At 39.2% G+C, this 23,843-nt stretch overlaps 1 protein-coding gene and 3 non-coding genes across 5 annotated transcripts in view; 2 read left to right on the top strand and 2 right to left on the bottom strand.

The window, feature by feature from the left end:
- Positions 1-11,015, bottom strand: part of LOC145995985 (ninjurin-1-like) — an 82,607-nt gene extending 71,592 nt beyond the window's left edge. Inside the window, exon 1 of one of the 2 annotated variants that reach the window (XM_083132102.1) lies at positions 10,868-11,015. Coding sequence is in view for 1 of the 2 variants with exons in the window: in XM_083132101.1 (XP_082988227.1) it covers positions 1,910-1,922 (13 nt within the window). In the remaining variant the exon portion in view is untranslated. Of the gene's footprint in view, positions 1-1,909; positions 1,993-10,867 lie in introns of those variants that run through there. The other variant, XM_083132101.1, reaches the window with a different exon arrangement.
- On the top strand, positions 4,921-4,994 carry TRNAI-AAU (transfer RNA isoleucine (anticodon AAU)). The gene has a single exon. It is a non-coding gene; the product is annotated as a tRNA-Ile (tRNA).
- Positions 9,081-9,154, top strand: TRNAI-AAU (transfer RNA isoleucine (anticodon AAU)). Its single transcript has one exon. It is a non-coding gene; the product is annotated as a tRNA-Ile (tRNA).
- A 12,754-nt stretch (positions 11,016-23,769) lies between the features above and the next one.
- Positions 23,770-23,843, bottom strand: TRNAI-AAU (transfer RNA isoleucine (anticodon AAU)). Its single transcript has one exon. It is a non-coding gene; the product is annotated as a tRNA-Ile (tRNA).

The following is a 23,843-nucleotide window of genomic DNA, read 5'->3' as shown; positions in this document are numbered from 1 at the left end:
TATAACACTTTCAATGCTCAGTTAGTGTTGTTAAACATTTTACATGCAAAAAGTAATAAATAAGCACATATTTCAAACAATCATATATCATCGATTGAATTTACCACGTATAGACTAGCAGGTAAGTGAAAATATTGCAACATCTCGCAGCGAACTTTTTGGGAACCGCTGGCTTACAGCTTAATGTAACTTGTAGTTTCTTTTTGTTTTTTTACCCTGTTGTTAAACGGTTTACTTTCCGCTTACTTGTTCTTCCTCACACTGGAGCAAAGATTTCAACAGCTTTCAAGGTTTCATCAAGTCGCGCTCGGGAAATTATTTAATGCGAGTTGTGACGTCAAAGGTAGTTTTGTTGTTAATACGTTCAGTAGTAAACGTATCTGTAATGTGCTTTTGGGGCCTCCCCGATGGCGCAGTGGTAGCGTCGTCGCCTTGTAATCAAGGAAAGCCGGGTTCGATACCCGGTGGAGGCACATAGTGGTTCGGATCACACTTTAAACTGTAGGTCCAGTCCTAATTAGCCTTACTGTACATAAAGTGGGTTTAAAACACAAATTCAATCAATCAAAGAAATGTGCTTTGAATTTTGACTTTTTTGATCGAAATAGCATAATAATAAATCATAATTGCAATTTAAAAAAATATATGTTAATGGCTACGTATATATCATGAAAATCATTTTCAAGAGCCCACACGCTTCAAATTGATATGATGTCATTTCTCATCAACCAATCCCAGAGTACTATATTTGACTGACTTACCGTCAGTCTTTGTGTTATTTTTGTTTTACATGTTATGTATATCTATTCAGGGGCGCCGACTTGTCAAAATTATTGGGGGGGGCTCTGATCACTGAAATAAATTAATGAATGATTCACTTTCTCCCTTTTTAAAGTTTTGTCCTCAGTGTTCGGAATCTCATAAAAGCTAGGGGTGTGCGGGATACCGAAAAGTTGGGACCGGGAGCGGGAAAAAAAATTTCCCGTCCCGATCCCGACTTCGGGAAATGATTCCCCGACTTTTCGGGATACCGAGGAGTCGGGAAATACCGAATGCTCATTTTAAAATGTCGTTATTTCTCGACGTTTTCTGTATTGTTAATTTCTGGAACTTATCGTAAATTGTTAGTTTTTAATCCAGAAATCACTTAAAGTGAAAATGACGTGTAGAATTCGAGATTTTCAGAGCTTCGGAAAATTTCGAACATTTCCCGTCCCGAAAATTTCCCGACTTTGTTGGGAAATTGAAAATTTTCCCCGTCCCGATCCCGTCCCGCACACCCCTAATAAAAGCCCATGAATTCCTCAAAAATATCAAATTTTTTATTCACAGTTCGAATGCAGAATATTATTTGTCCACGGATGGATATGTCACAAGTTTCGTCAACCATAATAGCAAAATATTCCCGACTTTTAATATCTGCTACCACGGAGCGCAAAACAGATCTCCCTAATATATCAACGATCTCGTTCTCAATGTCATATGAGAGCCATTTGTAGCCCGAACGTCCCATCCACTACCCTAGTTCATGCACATCGTCCTTTGAAACTCTTTTAGTAAAAATTCTAACAATACTCATAATTACATACTTAGTATAGAGTAATAAGTCATGTGTTTTGCTGTCTCTGGTCATAGCCTACGCAAAGCTGATGATTTAGCGGTCTCAGCCCCCCAAAGTTGGTGGTCTAGAAAATTTTAAATGTGTATTAAAAGTTAAGTTCATGTGGCACAATTCAGAGTAAACTTTACAAGAGAAGCAAAATAATACATTAGATCCTCTTAAGTAAAATTATTTGGGGGGCTCTGCCCACACATCGTTAATATTGGGAAGGGCTCGGGCCCCCCAAAACCCCATGTAGTCGGCGCCTATGTATCTATTTAAAAACATATTTATTTTCCTTTCACTTACCTCCACGAGCCATGAAACAATTGAAAAGAAAATGTGGGAACAATCGCTTGCTGTCAATAACAAACCAACCTTCCACAAGATGACACAGATGAACTGTGATGTGCGAAGAATCGCAGCGCCTTACAGCGGACTGTCCAGCAACTACATCTTAATGACGTTCATTGCGTGCAAAGAAATGCCCCTCCTTCGATTTAAAAGATTATGCATGCGTGACACAGCGCTTCTACTGATTCTTTTTTTCAAGGGGAGAGCAGGAAATTTCAGTGCCGTATATGAATAGTCTTTTATTTTGCGTTTTGGCGGCAAGTGTTGTGACAGCAGAATCCGAATTAGTGAATTAGTGCTTCAAAAGTTGCGCGACCCTAATTTTTATCTTTAATAAAACGAAAAACTACAGAAACTCCACACAGGTTTCTTAGCATTATACTTTATAATTACTTATAGGTACTTGAATTTTAACACCATCGGGTTGGGTCTACAATATAGTTAATGGACCAACGTTACAAAAAAGGGCTAGTTCAGTCTAGACAGGAAACAATTGAAGCCCAAAAAATCTGTAAATTAGCAGACATACCTATGTACTACTAATATATATTCTACCACCACTTTTAACGAGTCCTATAACACAGGTTAATATAATTGTCTGCATGCTAAATGTGCATGTGTGCGTAAAAATAAGCGGGACGTTACGGTTCGAAAATGCCGGCATCTGCGCAGTCTGCAGTCATGCGCTAACTCGGCCCCGTGCCAAAATGAACGCACTGTAGCTAGAAAGCTAAAATAAGATATATTGCCATATCTTTCTTACTAAATCTATGACTTTATTAAATGGTAGAAATTTGCTATTTTCATGTTGTCAACTATTCAAATTTGTAGGGGTGTGCGGGACAGAATTTTTTGGGTCAGAACGGGATCGGGACGGGAAATTTTTTAAATCCCGACATTCGGGACGGGAAAAAATTCTCAATTTCCCGACAAAGTCGGGAGATTTTCGGGACGGGAAATGTTCGAAATTTCCAGAAGCTCTTGAAATCTCGAATTCTAGACGTCATTTTCAACTTAAGTGATTGTTTTTGTATTTCTTGTACAAAAACTAACAATTTCAGATACGTTCCAGACATTTACAATGCAGAAAACGTCGAGAATTAACGACTTTTTAAAATGACCATTCGGTATTTCGCGACTGCTCGGGATCCCGAAATGTTGGGAAGTCATTTCCCGAAGTCGGGATCGGGACGGGATTTTTTTTTCCAGATCCCGTTCCCGACTTTTCGGGATCCCTCACGCCCCTACAAATTTGCATTCGAGTTTGGAATGGTTCTCTATTGTGTGTCTTCCCTTTCTAATATTCAATTTTTATTCTGCTAGCAGCTAATGTCTCTTGTTGATAATTATAAATGATAATTGAAAGAGCACTCTAGAATTCTCATTTATTGCTAATTGTATGTCAAGGACGAATGCAAACGAACCTACACGAAGTACCTCATTGACTTACCTTTATGTATCCGCCTTGATTATGACCAATGGTTATTTCTTGTGGCACACGCGTAAGGTTGTAAACACTGATTTGCGGTGATTCATCCATTGCATTCGAGCGTTTCAAATTGGAATCTAGCTTGTGTTGCATGTCGAAAAGCAAAAACTGTTCGTTGCTTCCTTATTGATTGCAAAGCTTTTCCTGCCGCCTCATAGAACATGCATTAATAGGTCTTCCAAGAAACCCAGTGGTGATCGATAAGGTGAGTCGAACATCAACCAGCAAAGGCTCTTTGACAGTTTGACAATCAATGCCTTTTCTTTAGCAAGAGGATTAGAAAAACAGAGCCAGGTCTAGTGGCTCTAGGGTGTATTCATAGACACAGAGAAATGTGGCATCTATGTACATAAATTAAGGGTGTATAAGCTGATCGTCCCTCCCTTTGAGGCGTCCTTAATTTTTAAATATTGAAAATTATTCTCAAGACATTTGACGTAATTCTCAAGACATGACCGTAGAATTTTATGCATAACTATTGTATTAATTAATGAACATATAAAAAACATGAGAGGTGAAGGATGCATAAATGAAATGCGAAAAACTAAGAATAGTAATAATCATAATAATATTTCGTGAAAATTATAAACAAATGTGTGAGGGGTGAGCACACAAGTTTACATGCACACAACAAAATCATTTTATTTTTCTACTATGAAATATCTGGAAACAGTGGTAGTGAGGTGTCATGTAATTTCTATATTTTTTCTATTTATGTCAACCTAGGTATTGTGATATACATAATTGAAATTGATTTTCAAATCATGTACGGATTCAATAGGTTGAATTGAATTGTAAAACAATCATATCGGGCTACGATTTTTATGACCTAAAAATTACCAAAATATGCTCTTGTGACCTAAAATTTTACAAAATATGCACTATAATTTGAAAAATATGCTCTTGCAACTAGACTGTTTCAAACATCAATATGTAACTTATGCTGAATTATTTTCATAAACATACTATTTTTAAATCACTTTATGGACCATGATGAGTTGAAATGCACAGTGAATACTTTCTGTAAATTTAAAAGATTTTGCTGCAGTCCAAATAAAAAAAAACCTCGAGTGATCATGGGTGTAAGAACGAATCCACTTGAAAAATGACTGTATATTTCTTGAAAAAGCGAAAATATGCTGAATATGACAGAAAATCCATCAAAATATGCTTTATCATGTAGAAATGGCCAAATATGCCAAAATATGCCCTTAAAATCACCTTAATTCAATTACTTTCTTCACAATATGAATTTCTATATATTTAGGGAACACATCAACCTTACCAAAAAAATATGCTAAGTCATAAAAAACCTAGCCCTACCGATATATTTTCCCAATTTCCGGACATGCTACTGTAATCGAGACCTGATGTAAGGAAAGGAAAAGGACTAAGGGAAGGGAACACAATTTTAGAGCCCGCCAATGAAAATAATGCGTGCGTCACACCAATTGAACGTGAAAGTAACAGAACGCATGGCCGGTTAGCTCAGTTGGTTAGAGCGTCGTGCTAATAACGCGAATGTCGTGGGTTCGATCCCCACACTGGCCATAATTTTACACGTACACACACTTGTAGTCAAGACAATTCAAATCAAACTTTGGTGAAGGTAGTTTGTAAAGTGTGTCATATTGAAACATGCATTTTTCATTAAATCTGTGATTTTGCGAGTTATTTTGATCACATGATTTGCAACATGTGTAATTCCCCCAAGGTACGTGCCATATTTTGAAAGGTTTAGAGAATATTATAGCTCGAGTGATACCCTAACATTTCGGTGAGTTTCGTTTCCTAAACTCGCAAAATGTTAAGACAGTCTACAAAATGTCGAAACGATGTCCAGGTTCAGATTCTACGATGAAGGTTCGCTCAATAACTGTAAAACAAAATGAGAACACGTTTGAAAAGGTTTCGAATGTACAGGGTGCGGCAGAAGTCATTAAGCAGTTTGGAATTAGCGCCATTCACGTCTGCTGATAGATAAGTGCGCTGTTTCAGTCGTTATTTAGTGAAGCAGCTCAAAGCCTTCAGTAGACATGGAGGTCTGGTCAAGTGAGCACTGCGCGTATGCTGTGGAGCGGTTTTTCAAGAACAATGACTCAGCTACTGCAACGCAACGTGACTTCAGACGTAATATTAATATCGGAAGAAATGGAAAGGTTCCAACACGCCAGACAATTTTAAATTGGGGAAGACCTTCAGAATCCACCCCACACTACCGAAGAGCTGAAGGAATCCATAATTGCTAAAATTCAGAATATTCCACTGGAGATGCTGCGCAAGACGATGGAATCTGTTATGCAGCGTGCAGAGATATGTTTGCAGAACGATGGAGCTCATCTCATTGACATTATTTTCAAATCGTAAACACCAAATTAAATGCTTTTGTATGTACCTTGCAGCAATATAAGTGTTTGATCATTAGTTTATATTACAATACACAGTTTTGGACCAACAAACTGTCTAGTGAATTCTGGGACACCCTGTATGAAGCAAATGCAGAGGAAAATAATTGCACTTATGACACCGTGATATATCCCACCTATTCCTTACTGGGTATGTTAATATTCCAGCTCCATTTTTTGCAGGTGCAAGTACAGTGGGATCCATGATTATTACCGTGCAAATTGTCCATCACCATTTTCGTGCGCTTAATTTGATCCAATAAGAGCTTCAAGAATTAAAAGAAAACTCAAAACAAGCTGTTGGCAACTTCTGCACCTGCATACATACAAATCAATCGCTTAAAAACACATAGGATGCAAGAAAAAAAATAATGAAAATAGTCATGGACAATTTGCACAGTAATACTCATGGATTCCACTGTATGTGGAAGTTTGGTGCCGGGTGCCGGATCAGTAATGTATGTTGCATCTAGCTATTACACGACCCTGCATTTAAAAAAAGAAAAAAAGAATCGAATGTTTTCAAAACAATAGGTGATTCTGGAAGTATTTAGAGGCTAATCACAGAAATGACATCCATTTTTTACCATCACGTCAGGATTTTTCACAATTTCATAATCAAAATTCTCAAATTCGCCATTACATTACATTTATTACAGAACGCAACAAATTTATGCAAGGGAAATTTCGGCTCCACAAACCAAAAGCTGATTCTGGAAGCATTTTGAATGCTGATCACGCACATGACATGCATTTTCCCCCATCATGTCAGGATTTTTCATAATTTCTCAATCAAAATTCTCATATTCGCTATTCCATTACGCCTATTTCAGAAACCAACAATGTAAACTTACACCGGGGAAATTGTGGTTGTTTTAAACCAAAAGTTGATTCTGGATGTATTTTGAATGCTGATCACGGAAATGACATCAATTTCTTCCCATCACATCAGGAATGTTCTTCACGTCACTAACAAGGGATGTTATCTAAGTGTCCCCCTCAGATTTCCATGAAACTTGGCAGGTGTATAGAGGGGCCCAAAGGAAGAAATACGTGTTTTTGTGTTTCAGCTAATAAAGAAAAAAAACTGTTTTAGGGGACAAATCCCTCCTGAAGTGGGTATCTGACCCCGAAACCACGTAAATATGGCATAGGAAGAACACGCACATATAATTGGAACACACAGCACAGAGCTGTGTTTGCCAGTGATATGCACTTCATATCTCAAGTGTCCCCACTTGTGTATCTGCCAGTACTATTAGCACAGAACTTCAACCACCATCGTCCTTCACGAGAGCACTTGCGTTTGGTACAGTGGGATCCATAAGTATTACCAAGCAAATTGACCATCACCACGTTTACTCCCTTTCTTTTATGCAATGAGAGCTTCAAGAACTGACACAAAACACCAAACAATCTGCTTACAACCTCTGAACCAGTAAACGTAAAAATACAGTCCTTAAAAATACGCAGAATGGATATAAAAACCAACGAAAATAGTCATGGACAATTTGCTGAGCAATACTTATGGATCCCACTGTACCGACAATCCTACAGTTCTGTGCTGAGTGTGTTCCAATTATATGTGCGTGTTCTTCCTATGCCATATTTACGTGGTTTCGGGGTCAGATCCCCAATTCAATTTCTCCTCATCTTGACATTTGAGGGGGGTTAGCCCCCTAAAACAGTTCTTTAGCCGAAACAAAAAAAATACGTACTTCTTCCTTTGGACCCCTCTATACACCTGCCAAGTTTCATGGAAATCTGAGGGGGACACTTAGATAACCTCCCTTGTAAGTTCAATCAGCCCACCATCTTATAACATTGAGTTTTAAACATTTTGTGAAGGAAATTTTCATGAGGGATTTCGAAAATAAAACTTAGGAAATCAAAGTCCATACAATTTTCATCCCAATGTGTCTTGTGAAGGTAAAAGATGGATTAAATGCTTATTCTTCTATACATTTACAGTTCAAAATTGGAGGATTTGTATTCTAGAGAACCAATATTTTCCCATCATCTAAACAGAGTCATCTATTGGGGAAATGATGGAACTACATATTTTATTGTGAAATTAAGGCAGTTAATATATTGCTGTTACCTGAAAAAACTAGACATGATGGGTGAAAATGAATTTCATTTTTGTAATCAGTGTGCTGAAATTATTCAGACATCCAAACCCATGTAGGCCAGTGTTATTGATCGGTGTGCTATTGTCTCTGAACGATGGTCGCGAAACAAATAATGGAGAAACTGGTAAAGGAAATATAACGTTTAAAGATAAGGAGGAAAATATCACAAAATAAAACCAACACGCAAGGCAAAGTCTATGAGGGGGAAAAATCATGAGTCAGAGAGAAAGTTTAAGGAAATAAAGGACAGCGTAAATGTCCCTGTGTCAAGCAGAATGTCCATGACTATTTTCATGATCTTTTCTCATGCATCCTACGTAATTTTAATGAATGGGCTTTTATGATGGACAATTTGCAATACATGCATTCATACTCTACCTACTGGAGACATATTGCGTCCAGATGTTCTTCTAATCAGTAACTTTTTCAGCATTCGTGCCTCTCCTTTCGTTCTACTCTCATTCTCGAAGTCGCGAAGAAATATTAAAGAAAAGCGAAGTTCCTGACAGTGTAAATTTCTTACGTTTCCATCTCTTTATTTCTCCCTTTCTTCCTTCAGTGGAGAATCAGTAAATTCTAGCAATGGCGACGATTAGGGGGAGCAAGGGCGAATTTGCCCCCCATTTTTTGCCCTACCAAGAGGAAATATACTCTCCTATCTCCCATTTTGGTACACAATCGCCGCCAATGAATTCTAGTGTTGGAATCTCTATGTAAAATGTAGATCTTGTCCCGAATATTGAACAAAAACAAGAACATTCATTCTAGAATATAAATTATCTCGTTGGATATGATGAACGAAACGTTGAAAGATGAATTTATGAGCCAGTTCCATGTATGAAAAGCAGTTGTTGCTGCAAAATGTTTTATATTCACGTGTGTCGCACAATAACACTGACATATATTGTGCGAAACACTATTACTTTTTAACATTTTTCTTCAATCACATGTTGCACATGATATAATGTCTCGAAACAAACAATATACTTAACATTCCGTGAATTGCTACGCTCCAATTCTCATTTCTCCTTATCACTGGTTCACGGGACGGACTGGCATAAGAAGCCTTGACTCTTATCGCACATGTGAACACGAACCAAGGCCGGTTAGCTCAGTTGGTTAGAGCGTCGTGCTAATAACGCGAATGTCGTGGGTTCGATCCCCACACTGGCCATAGTTTTTCGAACAAAACGCGTATGTGGAAATATTACAAATTTTGATGTGTATTCATGGTATACTTGTTTAATCTTGCTTCACTAAATTGTAATATTCCCTTCTAGAATTTTTAAAATTTTCTCCTTATGCATGCAGTCCAGCACAAGAGGAGGGCACTTGCTACCCTGAGATATCAGGAAAAACTTAATTCAATTCGAATGGTGAAAACATGGATGGGGAGTGTCATGAAAGACTGCAGAATAAACTCTGTGCATAGTGAAAAGTATAAGAAGACAATCAAGCAAGTGAAAGATGTTTATGGAAAGCAAGCAACTCTAATCCAGTTTCTAAGAGTGCAGGGCATCCCCGATGGCGTAATGGTAACGTCATCGCCTTGCAATCAAGGGGTCCCGGGTTCGATACCTAATCATCTTCAAGATATCTTCCGTCCGTCAGATAGATTGTTCTGCAAAGGACACTCACGAAGTAAAGGGTTGAGAGAATTCTACTTTACTTTCCACGCAGCTTTCTTTTCCTTCTTCGATAAAAATAAAAAATAAACTGTGAAAAACTTACCTGAGGGCATTCATAAATATGTATAAATTCAATGGGATTTAGATTAATAAAAGTTGGAATTTTTCACGTCTAAGGAGAAAATTTTAAGCATAATTCACGTATAACTTCCGGAACTAATAATACAGAATTCCCGGTGATTAGCCACCCTATATTTTCTTACACGCCATATACTAAAATTACACATTTACCAGTGGCGGCGATTGGGTTCCAACACCGGGGGGGGGGGGCAAGGTCGAAAACTGGGGGCAGAGACATTATATTTCTCTTTGTAGATAAGATTTAGCATAGTGCGGGGGCAAAGTGGCGAAAAGTGGGGGGCAACTGCCCCCTCGCCCCCCTCTAATCGCCGCCACTGGCATTTACTATAATCGTAGATCCAGCCACTATAATAGCAATAACTGGGGGCCCATTAGAGTAGTCTGCCCGGGACTCCCATGAGTCGCGTTACGTCCCTGGTTCGGATCCCACTTTAAACCGTAGATCCAGTCCCGATTAGCCTTTCTGCGCATAAAGTGGACTTAAAATAACAAACCAATCAATTAATCCAGTTTCTAGTGGACTCAAGTCTGAACTTGACAACAACGCCACGGTACTTTCAATCCAAATTATGATATGTCAAATACCAATCATAATAAATGGTAAAATACTATGTTTTTTTTTTATGATTGAAGGGCAAGATATAAAATCTTACTTTGAATCCTGTACCGTAGTTGGAGTGGAAATTCCCAGGTGAGGGATGGGGATGCTTGTGTGGATCAACATGCCTGTGCAAATTATCCTAGTGGGGGTACTTTATAAGAATTTTCTTAACTGGAGGGGGGATAGCATCACTCCACGTTACACCCCCTTTGAGCGCTGATGCCCTCACACTGAGAAAAGAATTCCTGTGGGCGGTCTTGTGCTTGTCCTCTGCCTTTGTCCCTGGGAAAAACTCTACGGGACTTGATAATCAAATAACCAAACGAGGTTAGATCACATAAATGCAGAGAAGAAATTATTTCTTGCATTCTTTTCGTTTTGCTTCTCCATTCTCCCCATCATTCTTTCCTTGCCAAGAATGATAACTGCAGTTACAAGACACGTTTTTGCCTCCTCCAATTTCCAATCGAAATGTCAGTTTGAAAAGACGAAAGTTAAAAACTTTCTTGTGACTTACGTGTATGCTCCTCAACGCGACGAAAACATGGCTGTCTTTTTATCCTGGTAGAAAAACTCTCGCACTTGCCGCCGAAACACAAAACAGGGTTCTGTTAACTTGCGGCAGCTTCCTACCAAGTTCATTCCTTCCTTTCCTACGCCTACACTCAGCCGTTTCTGAAGGCCCCTGAATCAGGATAACATCCTCCCCAACATTTGCATGAGACTTGCCGTCGGGAACGCACTCCTTATGCAACACAAACCCCGGCCTCCGTTTTCTGACGTCATCTTCGAATCCATTCATTGCACTTGAACTTTTTGTGACGGCACAAGTCGAAGAACAAGGCGGAGCTCAATGGTATGTGCTAAAAGTGAGACCTCTCGGCTTGGACACTAGCACCATCTTTTGACATAGCTCGTAAACTTTGAGTCTGCTTCCAAAACATTCCGAATCAAGGTGGTGAATGAGAATAGGCATTGGCGGGCTTAGCGGGAGGGGCACGGGGCACGGGGCACGTGCCTCTTCCAAAAGGGTTGACTAAGTATTGTAAAACATATAGATAAATATGTATTTCACAAGGGAAAGGGTGTTTCAATAATCCTTTTCCAGATAGTAAAAGAATAAAACAAAATTTAGCACAAATACATTTATGGGGAGTAGATTTACTTTACTAGACACTTAAATAAGACGAAACCAAAAATCAAATGCGGAACTTGTTACAATGGAGACTGACAGTGGCGGCGATTGGGTTCCAAAATTAGGGACGGGGAGGACAATGTGCCAAAACTGGTGGGAGGGGCAAAGGTAGTTGATAAGGTTTAGCATAGTGCGGGGGCAAAAGTGTAAAAAAAGAGGGAGGCAACTGCCCCCAACGCCCCCTAATCGCAACGACTGGTGACTTATTTACTGATGACACAAGGCGAGATTATTCCAGGTCAAATATGTCCAATCTTTGTCACAATTTCTCATGAGGGAATGACTTCTCTAGCTTATCTATTTCTTTCTGTAATCCACATTAATTGAAATAAAGCAGAACTACCCTGTTTCACAAAATCCGCAGTCACGGCAGATAGAAAACTTATTCTGGCATCGAAAACTGTACAAATCCTTCCCTTTCACTCGAAGAAAATTGCATGTCTTAAAAAATAACATATTGGTAGCTTCCAGGTGGAAAAGTAACACATTTCAAGCGGTTCGATTTTAAGCACGAAGTTAGCAGATTAGGTATGTGTAAAAGGAGTGGCCAGTGTGGGGATCGAATCCATGACATTCGCGTTATTAGCATGACGTTCTAACCAATCGCCCATCCCAGGTTTTTGGATATATTACGTATTATGCCATATTTTTTTGAATACTCAAATGCCTTGTCTTTTAACACCAAGTTTAATACGCTCGAGCGTATGTTTATATAAAGTTTGATTCAAGCCCACTTTTCCGGTTGACAGACTAATCGGAATTGGACCTAGACTCTACAGTTTAAATTTGGATCCGAACCTGTGCAATATGCCTGAAAAGGTGATCGAACCCGACACCCCTGCAAAGAATGCGTTTTTCATTTATTTTACTTCTCATCCTATCTGATCGTTCAGTTTACTGGACAATAGGAGGAATTGTGGTAATAACGGCATGCAATAATAACAGCCCATTCCAACCCTGGGCCCTTATTGTTGAAAATCTCTAGAACATAGTTGGTTCCTGTTCACAGTACTGTATAATGTTTGTATATAACAGTGCAAGTGTAGGTTAGAATCAGTGCCGGATCTACAAGCCGCAAAACCCCGCAGTGCGGGAGGGGGGGGGGGCGGAGACAAGTAAGCTTTTAGGGGGACCTCAGCCATTGGCATAGTAGAGGGTTCTCGTTAGTAAAAAATAAACTTACTTACTCAGGGGTACAGAAACGAATACAATATATACAGGTGAATCCGGCTCTGGTCGGAATTTATTCGGCCTGCGTATAGGGCCGGTGGCAACCCACCATCGTGAGGAAATTGGGGAGCTCCGAGTGAGTGAGCGTAATCCGGTCGAGAAGACCTACTATAACGGCTGGGGATACGTCGGGCTGACCCCCCGACTATTCCAATACTGGTTGAAGATCTCCACGCTTAGAGGTGACGAAGGAAAGCGTGGGAGGGAGATCGGCAGTCGGTAGGTATGCCTAGGCCCTTCATGGGCTGTTGCGCAACGGATTATTATTATTATTATTAAAGGCAAAGTTAAAGTTTCCGTGCATATAGCACCGTCCAATGAAGGCACATTTAGGGTATGTGGATGTAGGGCAGGGCCCCACGTATTTACGATGTTGGACATCTTGGAGGCGATGTGATCAGCACCACGCTCCTGCCGCCTTTAACTCTCACCGGGTACAATTTGATTTGATGCTGGGTGGGCCCTGGAGCCGCTTTATGCGGGGACAAAGCCGGAAAAATTCCGACCTAAGATCACCCACCCCGGGTCTCCCGCGTGGCAATAGAACCAAATAAAGCTAGAATTTCACGAGAAATGCAGTGGTAAAGGTTTCTTCACTCTATCTTTAATCAGGATAAAGTTATGACTGCATGATTGTAACAAATATATCATTTTACAGGTGTGAGAAAACAGTGTCACATCACCACGGGGGGCAGAGGGGTCCGGGCCCCTCCGGTTAGTTTGACCCACCGTATAGGGGGTCCAGTAACTTTCAACATATTACATAACTTTTGCAGACAGAAACTTTGCACACAGCAGGTGCTTGTGCGTTTACTATCTCAGTATTTCTTTTTTCAAGCCGACAATGAATTAAGGAAAACGCATGGTATTTATGAATGAATATGTGTGAGAATAGAGGAAATTAATGGGAATACTGTAGTCTTCATGCTCTTGAATGAGCCAGTCCATTGCAAAAAAGGCACCTTTCGGAAAAGCCAAGCAGAAGTTGAAAATATTCTGTTTTCAATATGCCACTGTTTTATATAATCGCAGGATTAGTATATTTTCACATGCACCTGTACACATGTGTGTGATCACCAACCTCGACGGCGCCAGACCGGGGCGTGCACATTTAGTAGAGCCAATCCTTATTTCTGATTACATAAGTGTGTATATTTGTTTTATAAAGAGTTGGATTTGTGTAAATCATTGAAGTTACTGCTCAATGACAAACGTATATTGCAAAATCATGTAGCAATTTAAACTTAGAGACTACTGTTATTTAGATATTCAATACAATACACGCGTTCTTTGACATTAAGGCATTGAAAATACATGGGTATTATTTATCGTCGTTTAAACCGTAAAACATATACAGCACAGTCATGTCTTGCATTAGCTGAAGGTGTAAAGTAGTGGGATCAGGGTAGAAAGTAGAGGCGGGGGGTGACAGGGTGGGCAGTTGGGGTGCCAAAAATCGACCTCGCCTGTATGAAAATTTTATCTTGGGCCTTCCTTTTTTATGTAAATATGTGTGAAGATATTAAACTCCTAAAGGATTGTAGGAATACATATTGAAAATCAAAGATGATAATCAAATTCTCTGTCAACAGTTACATGTAAAGTATTATGTTGTATAATTACATAATCACAGTACTAGAGTGATTTTTTTGTCCAGCTAATAAGGTTCGATATACCCTGATATACGTATATGTTTTGTTGTAAAAGCTAGTTATTATAATTACAATTTTTCAAAGGTTAACTCAATTGTACATTAGGCCCAACTTACAAAAAAAAAGAAGTTCTTCCCCCCCCCCCCCAAACAGAAATAAATCAGTATTTATGCTTTACTTAGCTTTGCCATCCAAAATATCTGAAGAAATCGGCGCCTATGCATATCACCCCCTTCCCATTTAAACATTTTGAGTTGAATACAATATGGCGGAAGTCCGCTTGGAACACAGATATGTGGTTCCCCCTAAGCCTAACATGTTCCTAACATGATTGATTGATTGATTGATTTGGTGTTTTAAGTCCACTTTATGCACAGTAAGGCTAATTGGGACTGGACCTACAGTTTAAAGTGGGATCCGAACGACTATGTACCTCCACCGGGTATCGAACCCGGGACCCCTTGATTACAAGGAGAGGACGCTACCACTGCGCCATCGAGGCGGCCTAACATGTTCCTAACATGACCAATTTTACCCAGACTAACTCTTCACTTTTTATAGGGGGTGTTAAGGGATTTTTGAATTACACACACACACACACATACATTATATGTGTGTTATATATATGTGTGTGTGAGTGAAGGTAGGTAGGTAAGTAGAGTGGGAGCCTTTGGTAATATTATGAAGGGGGGCAAGATTTGTAGATCCGGCACTAGTTGGAATTGATTCTCGGTTAGATGAGACAGCTAACTGAAATTCGCTCCTCTCAACTGTAACTTCTATATCCGCCACTGTATAGGATAGAAAGAGACAAGGTTAATAGGAAGTAAAAGGTGAAAGATAAGAAATTATAGATAGAGATACAGGCATGGACGTCTGCAGGATTTTTTCCAGGGAGGGGCAAACAAGGCACATTTTCCCCCATAATGGTGCTTTCCCCCTCATAAAACATTGCTTCGATTTGAAGTTATCATGTTCATGCAAACATATATTACTGTACCCAGCAGGGGTGTAAGGGATGACCTTCCACATAGTACACCTTGGAGTGCATTTTGCAGACTATGGAGGCTCTGGCGTCTGGCCCTATGGCCTGTATAATCTTCGTAGGACCGTGTGTGTGTTGTCCTTTGTTTTGTCCTTATATGTGCTGAGTGCCTCTTTGCAGCCTCAGCTTTTAACCAAAGTTAGAATATTTTAATATTATAGTTACGATACGGGATTACAGTTATGATAGTTTAGTTCTGGTAAAGAACTGGACCCCGTATAAAGTGACGGGTGCAGAATAGTGCTGACGCACCCAAAATTTCAAATTCCACCAGCATCCGATGAATAGACATCGACATTTTTATTCACATATGCCCACATACAAACGTACCAGCTCTTTTCGAAAAACTTTGGCCAGTGTGGGGATCGAACCCACGACATTCGCGTTATTAGCACGACGCTCTAACCAACTTCTTTTTTTTTTTTTTTTTTTTCACAAGGAAAGCCCCTATGCGGAAGCTTCCCCCATCACACTTCATTCACTCATATCATTTCATTCATATTTCAATTTCAAGACTTTTCAGGACAGACAATCACAAACATCCATGGCCGAGCCGGGAATCGAACCCGGGACCCCTGGCGTCGTAGCGCGATGTGCTAACCACTCCGCCACAGGGGCCGCCCAACCAACTGAGCTAACCGGCCTTGGTTGGTGTTCATATGTGCGATAAGAGTCAATGCTTCTTACGTCAGTCCGCCCATGAGCACCGGAGCGTAGCAACAGTACACAGAATGTTAAATGTTATGTTTGTTCGGAGACATATCACAGCAACCCAAGGTGGATTGATTTAAGTAAGGTTGATTTAAATCCCAATTTCAATCACTTCAAATAAATAATTTATAGAATAATTTTGTAGATATCAGAATCACTTTTGATAAAAGTGTATTAATCTCGTAATATATGTACTGATGGGGTGAAGCTCATACGAAAGGAAATGTAAGATATAAACTGTAAACACACTTAAATCCTCTTGATTTAAAATTCAATAATTTTTATAGTAAAAAATAGCACACATTTTGTGTAGAATAATATACAGCTAATATTTTGCAAACCATCATTTAAAAATTTGCCCAAATTCAGCTACAAAGACTTTCAAATATACAGTATTTTAAGATACAATTCACTGGAAGAAAAGGTACTGAAATTATGTATCATAGTTTCAGTAACACATTCATCAAACATTTCCATACTATTTTCATGTATATAGTATCAGAAACAGAAAAATGTATATTTACATACAATGTTCTATTTGCTTTAATCAAACTGTTAAAATGTCCTCCTCCGTAGCCGAGTGTCGACCTCCGTGGCGAAGTGGTTAGCAGAGCGCGCTACAACGCCAGGGGTTCCGGGTTCGAGTCCCGGGTAAGGCATGGGTATTTGTGATTGTCTGTCCTGATAAAGTCCTGAAATAGAAATGTGAATGAAATGATATGAGTGAATGTGAGGGGGGAAGCTTCCGCTTAGGGGGCTTTCCTATTTTGTAAAAAAAAAAAAGCGGGTTAAGGCGTTCACTCATCTTGAGATCGTTCGCTGCGGGATGAGGGATGGCGTAGGTTCGAATCCGGCTCTGGTCGGAATTTATTCGGCCTACGTATCGTGAGGAAACCCGGTCGAGAAAACCTACAACAACGGCTGGGGGTTCGTCGGGCTGATCACCCGTCACCCCAATACTGGTCTAAGACCTCCACGCCATGACAGGTGACGGAGGAACAGTGTGGGAGGGAGACCAGCAGTCGATAGGTAAGCCAAGGGCTGTAGCGCTGTGGGTTATAAACTGTTAAAATATTTTACTAGAAAAAAGCTTTTCTATAACAAAACGTATCTATATGTATGGTGCCAAAAAACATACCAGCAATTTTAAGCGTGTTTTGCTAAAAAAAAAACAAAAAAATCGATTTAGATGTAAAAAATCAACATAAATGATTTTTTAAATAAAAATCATGATTTTTACTCATCCTACATGCAACTTTGTGATTAAAGAAAAATGTTAAAATAAATTATAATGTTTCACACAATATTGCCAGTCTATTACCTGCCATTACTCTCTCTAAAGTACTTGAAAAAATATACTTTCACAACTAATAAAATATGTTCACACGAGCAAGTTATTCCTTACAGTTCAATCTGTGTTCCGTGCACGGCATAGCAATCACAAGAGTCACAGATGGTATTCTTTACGGAATTGACAATCGTATATAGTTCTACACTTCTCGTGTTACTGGATTATAGTAAAGTAACATCTTTTCTCCTGAGATTTCGGCCTGCGTATAGGACCGGTGGCAACCCACCATCGTGAGGAAATATGGGGAGCTACGAGTGAGTAGCGTAATCCGGTCTCGGAAATCTCCTATAACGGCTGGGGGTTGATACCGGTTGAAGAACTCCACACCTCTAGGTAGGATTGTAGGAGGGAGACTGGCAGTCAGGCCAAGACCCTTCAAGGGCTGTCGAGCCACAGATTATTATTATAGTTCAGTTAATTCCATTCTTAGAGTTCCATAGATAGAAATAACCTAAATTTGTAGCGGATGTATCGAGTCTGTTTTAGATGCCATATGTTCAGCATTTTCGCCAGGGGTCCCGGGTTCGAATCCCAGCCTGGGCACGGGTGATCGTGGGTGTCCCTGCATCAATTTCATCTTGTCATCGCGTATACTCATCTTCGCGATTTGCCAAAAAGGGCAGAAATGAGAAGTAAAATAAATCAAATCAATCAACCAATCGATATTAGGCATTTTATGAAACTCATAGAGGATGTTTCATGAGTAACTACATGGGACTGGGACCTCCCGACAAGGGGTCCCGGGTTCGATACCTGGTGGAGGCAGTAGTTCGGATCTCACTTTAAACTGTAAGTCCAGTCCCGATTAGCCTTACTGTGCATAAAGTGGAGTTAGAAGACCAAATCCATCAATCAATCATGAGTAACTAATTTTCTATGGAATGCTTAAACTGATCAGTGCTTTTGGCGTATGTTGGATCGCTTTGCCCTTGAATGCTTCCAGTGCTTGTTGAGAGCTATAGCGCTTTTTTGTGTCTTTTGAAATACTGAGTCGAGAAAGCGAGAGGGCCAAGTTTGATGGACTGCTAAAATATTTGGCAAAGTAGTTATTTATAATGGAATTAGCTCTACTTTATGATACTCTACAAGCACTGAATGTGCCATATTTGCCGGCGTGTAAAACGCACCTTTGTCCTTTAAAGATAGGCCTGAGAAACAGGGTTCATCTTATACGCCGACACTCAGTTTTTGATTGCCTCCATTTCTGGAAATTTCCTCTGTTCTGAGTTACACGATTTCCTTGCGGTGTGTGACGAAGAAGATTAAAATGTTTTCGTATCTACTTGGATTAGGTAAGTTATTTGTTGAAAGTAGACTTACATATTGATATTCAGTGATAGAGATTTTTCCTAAAAAATGTGTAAAAAAATGGGAGCTCGTCTTATACGCTGGTACATGTTATACACCACCGGCAAATACGGTGCTTTGTTCATTGTAAGATATCTGAACCCAAAGTAACTAAGGTTTGTGGTTGTTTCTATTGGTGTACAAAGTCAGAAAGGTAAAACTAATCGCAAAAGAGGGAACATTTCTGGATGTTTACTGAAAATTGGAGTCAGTTCCAAATAATAACATGATTAAAGGGAAGATTTTCTTAAAAAGTAACTTTGGATCATATTGAGTACATATGTACCCAATATGGCATAGTCAAAATGTTGATCTTTCATATCAAAAAATACTACAGAAATTGTAAAGAAACTACCACAATGTTATTTTTATAGGTAGATAAGTATGTTGATACACTTACGTTTTATTTACATAACGACATAATCAGGGCCGGATTAAGACGAAATTGGGCCTGATGCTCGAAATCTTCGGTGAACAATAAACACAACGACGTTATAGTTACGTCACAGCGCAAAGATTAATAGTAACTGTATAATAAGTAACGCTGTGTCTAGGCGTCCGAAATTGGGGCTCCAAATTTCATTCTAAGATTTATTTTCAGGTTAATATAGCAAAAAAAATTGTTAAGCTTTCGGAAAATTCTCGTGTTTTCATCTGGGCCTATTTCAGGAATGGGCCTAATGCTGCAGCATCAATACCACCCACCTTAATCCGGCCCTGGACATAATGAGATTTCACAAAGAAATAACATCGTTTACAAACCAATAAACAAGGAAGTGACGTGTCATAACTTGTCAGCAGAAGACCATGGATCGATCACACATCACAGTCTGGGCAAATGAAAGGTCCTTTATCATCCTTAGTGACTCCTACACACACTACGTGTACATAAAAGTAGCAAATGTCACATTTGCGCATGTCTTTCACGGTATATTCTTATGTAGGCCATATTGAGCCTACCTTACATAGTGTTCTTTTTTTCCTTCGTTATAAACAGGCCTTTAGATTAAAGTCTAAACTATCTATATTGTTGAAAGTACAAATTATGAGCTATCATAATATGGACTAGAGATATAAACACCTATCACTTAGAAGATGCAGAAAGCAATAACTGTAATATGCAATGGCGCAGTCGGTAGGATGCCATAATGTTTTGCGATGGAAAACACATATATGAACAAGATTAACTGAATATATTAAGGAACTCACAAAACAACGTAACACTTTACATTATAACGAAACTACATTCTCCATTCCAGGTTCTGTTTGCACAGACTCTTGTCTAGCAACAGTAGCTTGCTTCTTCTTCCTCTAGGAGGCAGCACGTAGAACACAATCACGAGATTCAGCTATTTCGCTTCTTTGCCCTCAAGTTACTGTCCTACAGGTACAGCCAACAGGTTCAATCACGTCATTCGGACAGTCTAAATGACATACTAACGTCATCTGTTGAATTTACCTTGTAACTACTTGGAAACAGCGAAAAGGTCATATTGGGTACTAGGCTACATTGGGTTCACGTACTGTACCTTGTAAGCAAAACCGAAATTCTTCAGTTCTTAGATCAAAGCAAGAAATTGTCATTGCTAGAAGAACTCTTGAATATCTTTCTATTGATTGATAACAATTGATTCACCGTGTATGAGGAGTTAGAGTCATTTTCTATTTTCAACAATACCTCTCTGTATATATATTTTTTTTCCGAACACGCTCTGACAAAGTTATGAAAAATAATCTGTGAGCTGTCTCAGAAAACCTGAAGAAATAAGCTACTGTGTGACATACAAGTATATCGATGGGAGCATTTCAATCTATCGTTTCGTTACCTTAATAATAATAATAATAACCCGTGCCCTTGAAGGGCATAAACCGATCTCCCGACTGCTTGTCTCCCTCCCACAATCCTACTAAAAGGTGTGGAGATCTTCAACCGGTAATGGGGTGACGTGGGGTCAGCACGTCGAACCCCCAGCCTTTATTGGAGATTTCCGAGACCGGGTTATGCTACTCACTCGTAGCTCCCCAATTTCCTCAAGATGGTGGGTCGCCACCGGTCCCATACACAGGCCGAGAACCCATGTTTCGTTACCTTGCGTTTCAAAAATAATGGACTGGGCATTTCATCTCAAATCATACAGGTAAGTAAGTAAATTTCGAATTTCAAAATCAGCTAAAAAAATGATACATGATACATGTTCAAAAATAAAATATTTTTCTTTTCTGTTAATTTGTTACAGTGTTGCAAGCTCACGAAGAAAGACATCTTTTTGATAAAAAAAAATACGCAATGAAAACCACTAAATCAAAACCCAAAAATAGTAGAGACTTAAGGTTTCCTTTATTTGAAAGCTTGATCAAATTGCTTGTATTTCCAAAACCTTATTAAGGAACATATATATGAAACCCTCTTCAATTCTAAAATTAAGAATAAAAATATACGAAAATTTCATTTTTTTTCAAATTTCAATTTTTTTTGTTTAAAAAGTGAAGAACAACAGGACTTGAGTTTTCCTGGGATAATAGAATATAAGAAGTGGACTAACTATTTACAATGCCATTTCTGCACTAACGTCTAACGTTATTTAGATAATTCTTTGTAAAAAATGAAATGAATCCATTTTGATCTCTTTTCAGACAGCATTTTCTCAAAAACACCCATCTCAAAATTTCTGAAAATTGTACAATATAATCTTTGGTTACTGAACTGACAGGAGGTGCAATCAGACCGGGCAATATTTTTGTGTGTAACTCGGAAGATTTTTTTTTAAACGGCCTCCATGTTCCATAATTTTTTGGGCTTTTACTGTAAAATATGTTACACTGGCAACACTGTTTCTGATTACTGCTGATCAGGAAACCTGTAGAGCATCAAGATATTACTGTTAACATTTTGTGCGTGCATGCACACTCGCTCGCACGTGTGCAGTGGTGAGGAAATACTTAAAACAGAGTCATTCCACACCATTTCAAACAACCCTTGTTGCATCTACTAAATTTAATAACTTATTTCTACATCCTGTCGGGCTGACCCCCCGACTATTCCAATACTGGTTGAAGATCTCCACGCTTAGAGAGGTGACGAAGGAAAGCGTGAGAGGGAGATCGGCAGTCGGTAGGTATGCCTAGGCCCTTCATGGGCTGTTGCGCAACGGATTATTATTATTATTATGAAGTGTTTAAAATCGACATTTGAGGCTTGTGTGTAAATCTGTCAGCCATTTTTGATTTGTCGCATGTGGTTATTTTACCGTTTTCAGACGTTTATGAAAATCCCTATTTAAAGTGGTTTGAACATTGCATTATTTTCCTTGCGTATTTCTTTTTATCAAATAGTATCTTTCTTTGTGATCTTGTAACACTGTAACAAATCAACAAAAAAGGAAATTATTTTATTTTTGGACATGCATAATGTGGTCCTTAAACATATATTGTTTCCAGCAAAATCCGTGATGGCGAGTTGACAGCATCTGTATGATCTATCACCGGACTTTTAATTTTCAATATATTTGGAGACGTACTTAGTACATTGTAGGCCCTAAAAAAGGGTACACCCTATGATATTATTATTATTTCGAGTGGGGATGCGGGTATTATAAATTTCATCTTAGGACAACACTCATGAATTTCCTGTTTTAAAATGGAAAGGTGAATAAGGTGCACATAAAACAAGAACTCAAACAAACTAAAGTACATCATCCACAGAGGCCCGTAGCCAGGCAGGGGCCGGGGGGGCATGGGGCTGAGCCCCCCCTGGAACTATCGTCAGCATCCCCTGGAACTGAGGTCAGCCCCCTTGACATTAGGTAAACCTATTTTGTGTAATTTGTTTGCAGTGAAGAGTGGAAATGTAGACAGCCGATATTAATTTGCTCACAACTTTGGTGAATGATAAATTCAGGGAGCATGAACAGCAGCTATTACATTCGTTCATCTTATTTACAAGTAGTCTAGTAGCAGCAAGTATTTAGGAGATTCTTATCTCTAGACTTCAGAAAGTTCCTTTACAGGGGAGCTTCTTTATCTGTACCTTCTTTTCACCAGTTGCAACCTCCCATTTATACAGAAATCTGTGACTTTGATGTCATTATGTTCTTCGTCAAAGGCTAACAGCTCCCAAGTTTTGGAAACGAAGGGGAGTTCTATTGTTTCTGCAGGGAGTGGAATGTACGCTAGGCACTATGATTGAATATTGCCCCTTTTTTGTTGTGTGATATCTGTATCATCAAACATAGTATGGAGTGTGTAGTAAGGGATGATTTCAGTAGCAGCCAATTAACACTTCAAGTGATATTTTAAAAGATATAGAAAAAATGTAGTATTTGTGTGATATTTCTAAACTTTATGTAACTTAATGACCCCCACACACATAATTTACCTTAATTTAACACTGTTAAACTTTTGAAAAATGGAGTTGATTTACAAAGCCCCCCCCTCATTACCCGTGAGCCCCCCCTGGAGATGAATTCTGGCTACGGGCCTGCATCCACAATGGTTTAAGGTGGTTTGAATTATTCTGGAAAGGAAGATAATGTTTGCAAACATGAACAAAAACAATGTGTTGGGCTAGGCCTATTATATAACAGGTTATTTTATTTATTATCAGCACCTTGCATGCGTTATATTATTTGAGAGGGGTACAACCTGGATCGGCGGATTTAGGGGGTACAACATACACCCCGTACTCTCCCTGTTCCTGCGCCACTGCCAAAATCTTCCCAGGATTTCTCTCTTTTCCTCGCCCCCGTTACCCCTTCAGTCACCTAATCTATTCTTTACTTTATCTCATGTATTATTAAAAACAAAATCTCAATCATTCTCTTTATTGTTATATCACTCAGCAACAACAATTATGGGGATAAAGTATGTCTTAAAAAATGGAGAAAAATTTTGGCCAGTGTGGGGATCGAACACACGACATTCGCGTTATTAGCACGACGCTCTAACCAACTGAGCTAACCGGCC

Source organism: Lepisma saccharinum, chromosome 12, assembly GCF_977018435.1.
Source record: "Lepisma saccharinum chromosome 12, izLepSacc3.1, whole genome shotgun sequence".
Lineage (NCBI taxonomy): Eukaryota > Metazoa > Arthropoda > Insecta > Zygentoma > Lepismatidae > Lepisma > Lepisma saccharinum.
The sequence above is the reverse complement of the archived record's forward strand: the minus strand, read 5'-3'. Positions and strand labels throughout refer to the sequence as shown.